General features: G+C 46.7%; 1 protein-coding gene across 4 annotated transcripts in view; it reads left to right on the top strand.

Moving 5' to 3' along the window:
* The window catches only part of LOC125113760 (ABC-type organic anion transporter ABCA8-like), a 75,032-nt gene extending 65,726 nt beyond the window's left edge, over positions 1–9,306 (top strand). For 2 of the 4 annotated variants that reach the window (XM_047756653.1, XM_047756654.1), the window contains 10 exons: positions 768–885; positions 1,869–1,960; positions 3,758–3,918; positions 4,363–4,438; positions 4,509–4,603; positions 5,266–5,385; positions 5,562–5,702; positions 7,069–7,148; positions 8,744–8,799; positions 8,931–9,306. In XM_047756653.1, the coding sequence (XP_047612609.1) occupies positions 768–885; positions 1,869–1,960; positions 3,758–3,918; positions 4,363–4,438; positions 4,509–4,603; positions 5,266–5,385; positions 5,562–5,702; positions 7,069–7,148; positions 8,744–8,799; positions 8,931–9,029 (1,038 nt within the window). In that variant the 3' untranslated portion in view covers positions 9,030–9,306. Of the gene's footprint in view, positions 1–767; positions 886–1,868; positions 1,961–3,757; positions 3,919–4,362; positions 4,439–4,508; positions 4,604–5,265; positions 5,386–5,561; positions 5,703–7,068; positions 7,241–8,743; positions 8,800–8,930 lie in introns of those variants that run through there. The other 2 variants (XR_007131582.1, XM_047756655.1) reach the window with 2 other exon arrangements.
* The last annotated feature ends 1,281 nt before the right edge of the window (positions 9,307–10,587 follow it).

A 10,587-nucleotide genomic window follows, 5' to 3' on the forward strand; every position in this document is an offset into this window, starting at 1 on the left:
ATGAACGGATTAAAAGTCATGTTAATTTGCTGTGTCTGTTATTTTTCTTTTTTATTTCTGTCTTTTGTCTTTTTAGGGCCTCACCCGCAGCATATGGAGGTTCCCAGGCCAGGGGTCAAATCAGAGCTGTAGCTGTGGGCCTACACCAGAGCCACAGCAACACAGGATCCAAGCCAAGTCTGCGACCTACACCACAGCTCACGGCAACACTGGCTCCTTAACCCACTGAGTGAGGCCAGGAATTGAACCTGCGTCCTCCTGGATACTAGATGGGTTCATTCACCACTGAGCCATGACGGGAACTCCCTCACGTGGTCTATTTGAAGAGGGAAAAAAAAGTGGAGTGTACTTGAAATTGCAAACGTCAAGAAAGAACTTGTGAATTTTAGAAACAGAGCAAAGTGGTGAAGCAAATCCCTGTTCTTGGGGAAAGTGCCTACAAGAGTCAGGCCCAAGCCTGGTCCCCAGCTTGTTAAGGATGATTCAGTGCTTCTTCAAGTCTCTTTGCTCCTGTTCTGAGAGAAGGGCTGGTTGCAGAAAATAACGGGCTCCCGAGCAAGTGCCTTTAGGGGAAGGAAAAGGACGGTCTCTTCTCTCCAAGACGAAGTGCTGGGGTGGAGAGTGGACGGTAAACGTGTCCCCTGGCCGAAGGTCTTCTTCGATGCATGGCGCGTGCAGGGAGGGGCCAGCCCAGTGGGAGGACAGAGCTTTGCAGAGTTCATGGAGTGAGCTAAGGTCTGACGACATGATGTATCTGTCATTTACAGAAACCTGTCATTATCGCCAGCTGTCTACGCAAGGAGTACGCAGGGAAAAGGAAACGCTGCTTGTCCAAGAAGAAGAAGAAAATAGCCACAAGACATGTCTCTTTCTGTGTTAGGAAAGGTTGGGCCCAGTGGCTTTTCCTCTGTCGATTCAGGGCCCCCCTCAAAGCCTCATGGTTCTTGAGGAGCATCTTGGAGGCACCGCCCTTGGGTTTGCACAGACCCATCGGCAGGGTGACCGGGACGGTCTCCATGTCTCACTTCTTAATGAAATTCATCAACTCGCCCCATGGATGGGCGCATGGTCCCAACTACACAGAAACCAGAAGCCCTCTCTTATTTTTTTTAAATTTTATTATTATTATTATTATTATTATTATTATTATTTTCTTTTTAGGGCTGCACTTGAGGCATGTGGAGGTCCGTGGACATACGGACCCCAGGCTGGGAGTCTCATCGGAGCTACAGCTGTCAGCCTACGCCAGAGCCACAGCAACACCAGATCCCAGCCGCATTTGCAACCTACACCACAGTTCATGGCAATGCCAGATCCTTAACCCACTGAGTGAGACCAAGGATCAAACCCGCACCCTCATGGTTCCTAGTCGGATTCGTTTCTGCTGTGTCACGACGGGAACGCCAAAGCCCTCTCTTAAAATGAACTAGTGAAACCATGATATTTCTACTTAATGAAGATGATGGATTGCCTAATGTTCATCATTTTTCACAAGAGAACTAACTGGGGAAGCGCCAGTACATAGCTCAAGGCTTGACTGGCAAGGTGAAGGTGACCTCACTTTGTGTCATTGTCACGCAGGGCTTAGGACCACAGGAGACAGGCTGAGGCACCTGGGTCCCAAAAGTGGCTTTTCCCCTTCCCATCAATGTGACTGTAGGCAACTAACCTCATCCCTGGAAGCTTCTGTCCCCAGACACATAAGAAGGGATTATGCTAACCTTGGGAGCAGGTGTGGCGGGGACAATGAAATGAGATACCATATATAAAGCACATGGCACAATGCTTGTCATGTAGCAAGACTTCAGATTAGGTTTTGTTCTCAGTTTTACTACAAAAATCAAGTAACAGTAACTTTTTTTTTTCAGGTGAGGTTTTAGGATTATTAGGACACAATGGAGCTGGTAAAAGTACATCCATTAAAGTGATAACTGGGGACACAAAACCAACTGCTGGGCAGGTAGGTGAGTTATGTGAAAGATGCATTATCTAGTGATGCTCAAAATAAGTTTATAAGACATCAAAACTTTGTAAACAGCAAAATGCCGTTCAGTCATTAGGTGACTGAAATGATTAATGAGGCAGAGTAATACCTTCACAAATGAATACATTAATACACACAAAAATGAGTCACTGAGAGGGGATAATTATTTATGCCTTTAAAAGCATTCAGAGGGACTGTTCGGTGTCAGATCAGAAATCAGTATCAGCTTCCATACAGATTTTATTTATAGTGCTGGAAACACATGGATTTGCACTTTGAATCAGCATTATCTGCTCAGTACATAATGCTTTGATCTTGAATGAAAAACAGTTTCTTAAAAAAAAATCTTTGTTAAGCAATTTTATTGATTGTCCTTCACAAAATGCTTAGCTCCTGGGACATATATTGTTTGTACAGATATACTCTTTCTTGGGAGTGTTTTCAAGGAATGGCTCAAAACTGAACCACTTGAGTACATGCAATTTAATTGTACAAGGTGGCTAGGTCGACAGAAAAGAGTTCAGACTTAACCAAGAGAGAGGAGACATGAAATAGAAAGCATTCTTCACCAAATTGCTTGACAGAAGATCGGAAGCCTAAGAACTCCTCTTGATAAACCATGTCTTTTCCTGCTTAAAACCTTTCAAGACCTCTCACTGCACTGTGACTGGAAGGCGGCCTCCCCATCTCACCCTCAGGCAGCTGTGGGAGCTCATTTCCAAGTCCCTTCTGCCATCACCGACTGGCTCTCCTTCCTCACTCTGCCTTGGCCTTGGGTCAAGAACCGCGAGGCTTCGTCCCTCCCCTGGGGCTTGTCTCAGGTTTTCTGCCCCAAATTCCTTTCCTCTGGGTTCTGCCACAGCAGGTGCCCTCCTGCTCTTCTGCTGAAAGGGCCCCTCAGCAGACAGATTTCCTCCAATCACCCCACGTGGAGTTCTGTATTCTGCAGCCCAGCCCCCAAGGGCCCCATTTTAGGTGTGATCTGTCTGTATGCTCCTGAGTCGGTCCTCTGCTTGCTGGTTACCTGATCCACTCAGTGGAATGAAAACTCCCGGTTAACAGGGCTGCTGGCTAATCCATTGCTCCTCGTATTCAAAGCAGGCAGAGCCGCCTTTGTTATGCAGGCAGCTCTCAAAACACTTTGGATCCACCAGCGGAGTTCAGTAGAGAGTAATTAAATTAACATACTTCTTTCTGACAATACTGGGGGAAAATGGATAGAAACTGTTGGCCTCGGAGTTCCCGTCGTGGCTCAGTGGTTAACGAATCCAACTAGGAACCATGAGGTTGCGGGTTCCATCCCTGGCCTTGCTCCATGGGTTAAGGATCCGGCATTGCTGTGAGCTGTGATGAAGACTGCAGACTCGGCTCGGATCCCACGTTGCAGTGGCTGTGGCGGAGGCCGGCAGCTACAGCTCTGATTGGACCCCTAGCCTGGGAACCTCCATGTGCCGTGGGAATGGCCCAAGAAATAGGCAAAAAGATTAAAAAAAAAAGAAAGAAAGAAAGAAAGAAAAAGAAAAACTGTTGGCTGCGATGGCAAGACCCCACATTTGTGAGGTATTTGATTTTTCAGCTTAGATTTTGGTGGTGCATACAGTTTTCATGTTTCTACTCTCTGACGACCTTTCTGCAAGTGCAAAGTGAGTGCAGATTATTACACTCAATCAGGGACTAGAGATTGTGTAGCTTTTGTAGGTTTGTAAAGAGAAAGACACAGGGAATAAAAATAAAACCAGAGCGAAGGCTCTGAGAGGCAACTTTTTTTTGCAGGTGCTCCTGAAAGGGAGCAGCGGAGGGGACCCCCTGGGCTTCCTGGGGTACTGTCCCCAGGAGAACGCGCTGTGGCCCAGCCTGACGGTGAAGGAGCATCTGGAGGTGTTCGCCGCCGTGAAGGGGCTGAGGAAAGCGGCCGCCGCCGCGGCCATCGCGCGGTACGTGGAGGAGCCGCACCTGTTCTTACCTGAGGGGGCAGGGAGAGGCTGGGAGTGAGGCCCCCTGGGAAACTCCGGGTGAAGTGCTGTGAATACAAACCCAGGCCACGTCGGGTAGACCTACAACTAGAAACTAGTTTCCCAGATTTCAAGGAGTTGGTTTTTTGCATATTAAATATAGGGAAAAAAAGGATTTATTAAGCAAACATAAAAATACTAAAATTTAAATATAAACTATCACAGGACAACTATTTAGGTATCATGAAATGTGTTTCTGTTCTATTAAGAGGAAAAATTATCTTTCGGCCAATTAAAGGCCGCCCGACACCTGTTTTAGAACCGCGTCTCTGAGCTCCGGTTCCCAGGCTTGTCCCACGTGGCCGCTCTTCCCATCAGCTTTCCTTGCTTCTAGAAACCTGTAGGGCTCCATTGTGTATCCCTCAGGTTGGTGGATGCGCTCAAGCTGCAGGACCAGCTGAAGCTCCCCACGAAGGCCTTGTCCGAGGGAATAAAGAGGAAGGTAGGGGCGGGGCTTGGGGCTCCTCTGCACCCCCACAACTCGGTGCCCGACGCGGTTCCTCTCGTTCCAGTTGTGCTTCGCGCTGAGCCTCCTGGGAAACCCGTCGGTGGTGCTTCTGGAAGAGCCGTCCACGGGGATGGACCCCGAGGGGCAGCAGCAGATGTGGTGAGGGGTGCCTCTTGGTCAGGGCCCTGCAGAAGCTTGCAGGAAATCTGTGACTTGTGTAACTTCTGTAAAAAATTGTCCCTTGAGCTGCTTTTAACTGTAGAAACGAAAAAAACTCTTAATATCATTAATAAAACCAATACTTTGCAGAAAAGGAAAATTATTCCCTGATAATATTTCCTAACCATGTCTCATGGAAGGAAAAAATAAGGATAGCCAGGGCCCAGATGTACTCACTGAGGATCTTAATGGCTCGAGTGATCTTTTAGGGGTCTGGACGGACCCCATCGTGTCCACGAGACTGGTAATTCTCATTAGGCAGTAAAGGTGGGGCGGGGGGTGGATTCTGGATGTCCTGAGTGTTTTTTATGGATTTATCTTCCTCTTAGGGCTCTGACCCCTGTGTTGTGGAAACCTGTGTCATTCTGTTCCCCTTCGCACAGCCTTTCCACAGCTTATCTCCCGATCAGCCTCTCCTTCAGTACAGCCTTGTCACCACCCGCATCCTGTACCCGCCCCTCCTCCCATGCCTGCCCCTGTCCCGCAGCTCTCACCTGGCTTGCCCTTCCTTAACCCCGCTGCCCTCTCAAGCGTCCTCCCTTGCTTGGTCTCTTTTTGCTACTTATTCACCTTCAATTGCAAACATTCTCTTGACACTTTAGGCAGGCGATCCGGGCCTCCTTTAAAAACACGGAGAGGGGCGCCCTCCTGACCACGCACTACATGGCCGAGGCCGAGGCCGTGTGTGACCGCGTGGCCATCATGGTGTCCGGAAGGCTGAGGTGGGTGCCCGTCCAGGCCCACGCTGGTTCCCCCAGGGCACAGCTGGCAGAGTTTGTGGGCAGAGAGCGATGGCTGTGAAAGCATCTGAGTCCAACAGGGAGGCCCTGGAGGCAACAACAGCGCATCCGGAGTCTTTTTCTCCTTCCTCTTACCACCCCCTCCCCACCTCCCCCAGATGTATTGGGGCCATCCAGCACCTAAAGAACAAGTTTGGCAAGGACTACCTGCTGGAGATGAAGATGAAGGCCCCCACACAGGAAGAAACTCTCCACAGCGAAATTCTCAGGCTTTTCCCCCAGGCCGCTCGGCAGGAAAGGTAAAGGTGGTTGCTGATTCTCACCTGAAATCAAATGTCTCTTTTCCCGACAGCGTCACTGATTTGTAGTCATTTGAGTCCATCTTTAGCCCCAAAGGAAACCTCGAAGAAAGACAGGATTTGTCGGCTATGCAGCAGGCAGTAACCTAGAAGAGAGGGAGCTGATGCGAAAGCTGATATAGCCTGTGTTGTGGTCCTACTAAGGGCTGGGGACTGTTCTGGTCTTGTTTCATCTCATCGTATTTAATCCTCACCAAGACTTTCCAAAGTAGTTGCCATCACGCCAGTGAAAAATAAAATAGCAAAAAAAGCACGGTGAGAATCTGGCCTTTACCAGAGCCCTACAAATAGAATTGATTATTTTTAATAATAAGAAATTGATAGATAGGTTAGATGCCGTGGAGGAGCTAACCAGCAGCAGACGTAGGATGTGAAGCTGATTATTTTAAGTCTATTAATTTTTCCAGTTTTACATAAAGTCTGAAAATGGCACAGTTCTCCTGAAAGCAATGCCGTAAAAATCAAAGATTAACTTTAGGGTCGTTTTTAACACCTAGAAGTTACAGCAAAAGACAAATGATTTAGGATTTAGGGGAGAAAGCAGATAGTAAGGAGAAATGGGTCATAATGACGAGGCGGGAAAATATATTTCCACAGTGGAATGGAAATATCAAACCAATGCTGTGACTCCCTGTGCGGCCCATGGCTGACTACAAACAGTTCAGATATTTCATGAAGGTACAGGGAATGAGCAAGCTGGATGGGAGTGGGAGCCCCGGAAATAGTCGAAATCCAAATCTCCCTGATTTTCAAATGATGGAAAGACAAACATCTACCCGAGAAACAAATTATGTTTTCAAAATAGTCTTGCCGAATATTATTTGAGTTCCTAGAGATTTCTGGTCTCCCAGCCAGAGACTCCACTGTATTACCCTGAATTAGGAGGGCGCCTGAGAAGGGTGGGGGAAGGTGGGAGAGGCATGGATTCCCTGGAGAGTAGACCTAGATTTCCACCCAACTTGGGAAACTTTAAGAAACTATATGGTGGCAGCGCCTGGTTGGAAGCTGAAGTTGAGGAGCAGGTGCTCAGCTTAGAAAAGTAGGTGGGAGGTGATTTGCACAAATCTCAACATTTCCTTTGCACCTGCTGCTCTCCATCCAAGGAGACAAGGACAGTAAACGGTCTGAGTCCTACTCTCCTGTCCCCTGCTTCTCCTGTAATCTGCCTCTTTTTTATTGCTGTGGATTCACCTTCCTTCCTTCCTTCCTTCCTTCCTTCATTTCAGCTACACCAGCATGATGGTCGCAGTTTGGTTTCCATCTGCCACAGGGGCACCAGCTTCACTCTCTCCTCCTCTCCTCTCAGGTTCTCGTCTCTGATGGTCTACAAGTTGCCAGTGGAAGATGTGCGACCTTTAGCCCAGGCTTTCTTCAAATTAGAGAATGGTAAACGCTTGAAGCTTTGAAATAAGATTCTAGAAAGTAGGTCTTCCAAATCATAAAATAAACCATCAGCGTGACAAGAAATGCGATGTGAGGTAACACGATCAATTTAAAAGCTAAACTCTCAAATCGAATTGTAGGAGCACAAAATCAAGGGTTGGGGGTGCTGTGTGTGTCTTTGGGGGTCAATGGGAGTGAGTTTTACTTTTTGCTTTGTGGAGATTTTTCATGTATCAGATAGATAGATAGATAGATAGATAGATAGATAGATAGATAGATAGATAGATAGATAATACAACCCAGGTCAAAACTGAGTTATATATGCATTTAAGGAGAATGCTTCCTTTTGAAACATGGATGCATATGGATTTCACATTAAATTTTAGGTGGATTTGCATAATATTTTATTGCCTTAGGTTGTATATTAAGGAACTGACCTCCTGTCTGGTCACTAAGACGATCTGTCCATCACACTCTTTTTTTTTTTATCTTTTAGGGCGGTACCCATGGCACATGGAGGTTCCCAGGCTAGGGGTTGAATCAGAGCTGTAGCCACCGGCTGACGCCAGATCCAAGCTGTGTGTGCGACCTACACCACAACTTATGGCAATGCCGGATCCTTAACCCACTCAGCAAGGCCAGGCATTGAACCCACAGTTCTCACAGGTACTGGTCAGATTCATTTCTGCTGAGCCACGACGGAAACTCCTTTTTTCTTTTTTCATCCGTCTCACTTTAAACCTGACCACACTGCATCTGCGGTCCCCCAGGCCCAGGCTTCCCTTTCATCCGAGCCCATTAACGCTGCTGCTCTGAACTGCACTGGCCAGAGTCCCTCTCGTGCTCTCTTCACTGTCGCTGCTCCGAGATCATCTTCGCTTGCTTCTCAGCCTTCCGGAGGAAGAGATTTGAATCTCCCTCCAGGTCCTGGAAGACTCTTCTTCCTCCTGTTCACAGCATCCATGGTCCGGGATGCCTTCGCTTTCCATTCTCTGAGCTGTGTACCCCAGTGTTATGGGCTGTGGTCACACACAGCTCTCCTCTGCTGGGCACCGTGGCCAGTACTGGCCTGGGGTTGCTGGTGAGATACTGCTGGGCTGCTGGGCATCTATCAGAGCTCTCTCTACCCTTCTAGGTCTACTCTGGCCAACAAGAAGGGTTTTCCACCCAGTCAGGGGTGGGCCACCATGGTTTTTGGCAAGAAGTGGGCAGGGATGTCTATTCCCTAGAAAACTACAAACATCTTTCTCTATATTCTTCTGATATGACCCTATTCAAAAGGTGACTTGCTTCCACCTCCTTCTTCCTGGCTCCCATGCAGGGAAGGAAGCCTTCTCAGCATCATTTCTCCCTTAAACACACATCTCAGTAACTGCACAACATACAAGCATAACACCAGCACTTAGCTTTTGCCCCAAACCTAAGCGAATGCATTTGGTGTATTTCTAACTGAGCGCCGTGCTTAAACCATGAAGGATGATTGTCTATCTTAACCTTTTTAGTTGTTTTTTAAAAAAATTTATTTGTATCGTATACTGACTTAGGCCATCTGAATATAAAAATATATGAGCCCTTGACATACATCTGTCCTTGTGCAGTTAAGCAGCGCTTCGACCTGGAGGAGTACAGCCTCTCACAGTCCACCCTGGAGCAGGTGGGTCCGTTAGGGATTCTCTAGCATCCTGGGACTAGAAAGGTACAATGTGTGCCTACGCTTTGCATGCACTTGGAGCCAGAGGAGGCAGTGGGACAGCCCTGTCTCTTTATTTCCGGCCCCACTTTCAGGTTTTCCTGGAGCTTTCCAAGGAGCAGGAGCTGGATGACTTAAAAGAGGAACTTCACCCCTCAGTGAAGTGGAAGCTCCTTCCTCAGGAAGAGCCGTGAAGCCCCAAATAACCTACATTCCGATGCACGCTTGTTGTTTTTCAAGACGTTTGTTTTTATAGCATCGATGTCATATCGTTAAAGAGTATATTGTTAACACTGGTGTGGCTCTCAGCTTGGTGGAGAGGAGGTGCGAGTGTTGGGCAGGTGCAGTGACAATGTGGATAGAGGCACGTGGCTGAGCCCATGTCCCAGGCACAGCCTCTGTGTCTCTGCAGGGCATCCTGATTCCATTTTTCTGTATAATACTGAATAAAGGTACTTTAACAAAAACTCAGTTTCTGAGTATGATAAATTTTGTTCAATTTTTTTTCTTTTATTAAAACCTTGAAACACTTTTTTTCTAACCTAGACTGAAAAGTCCATAGAGTTACTCTTCTGGGAGTTTGATATATTTATAAAGTTGATATTTTAGTAAGAATTTAAGTACCCAGTGGAGTTTCCATTGTGGCTCAAAGGGTTAAGGACCCAACATTGTCTCTCTGAGGATGCAGGTTCACTCAGTAGCTTAGGAGTCTAGTGTTGCCGTAAGCTGTGGCATAGGCCTCAGCTGCAGCTCCAGCTTGACTCCTATCCCAGGAACTTCCATATGCCGCAGGCGCAGCTATAAAAAAAAAAAAAAAGAATTTAAGTGACCAAATCAAGAAGTGTTATACTTTTTGAAATAGATTTTAATGTATTTTCTTATGGCTAAAAATAGTCAAAATACCATTGGCCATTATACCGATATCAATATATTTGACAATATAGCCACTAGTTACACCCTCAATAATATAACCAGAGAATGAAAAGTAAAAACTTGCTATTAGGAAATTTACTGTACTATTTAAATTTATAAACCAATGGAGTCCCATAACCATTGTATTTTTAAATTTAGGCTTTAGAGATGACTGTATTATAACTGATCTTTTGTGGATATTTGCCACTTGGTCTCAAAATAGATAAATGTAATAACAGGTCCAGTGACCAAGGAGGTGGAAAATATAAAATAAATCTTACAGTGTAATTTTCAAAGATGTTTTGCTTTTTAGGGCCGCACCCACAGCATGTGGAAGTTCCCAGGCTAGGGGTCACATTGGAGCTGCAGCAGCTGGCTCACACCACAGCCGCAGCAACGCAGGATCCAAGCCGTGTCTGCGACCTACACCATGGCTGATGGCAATGCCAGATCCTTAACACCCTGAGCGAGGCCAGGGATCAAACCCCCATCCTCATATATACTAGTTGGGTTCATTACTACTGAGCCAAACAGACCCCGGGAAATAATTTCTAATGAGAGCTAGTTTGCTGCTTTAATCGACCTTATGTCAAAATGTCAAGAAAGAGAACACCATGCCATAATCAAGGAAGAAAACGCGGGGGCTGGCAGAGATATTTCCTAGAACAATCTTCTAGAAATACCAGCTGTGCTTATCATGTCTAAAATGTAGGTTGAGTTCCCATTGTGGCTCAGTGGTTAATGAATCCAATTAGGAACCATGAGGTTGCAGGTTTGATCCCTCGCCTTGCTCAGTGGGTTAAGGATCCAGTGTTGCTGTGAGCTATGGTGTAGGTCGCA

This window comes from Phacochoerus africanus, chromosome 14 (genome assembly GCF_016906955.1).
Source record: "Phacochoerus africanus isolate WHEZ1 chromosome 14, ROS_Pafr_v1, whole genome shotgun sequence".
Lineage (NCBI taxonomy): Eukaryota > Metazoa > Chordata > Mammalia > Artiodactyla > Suidae > Phacochoerus > Phacochoerus africanus.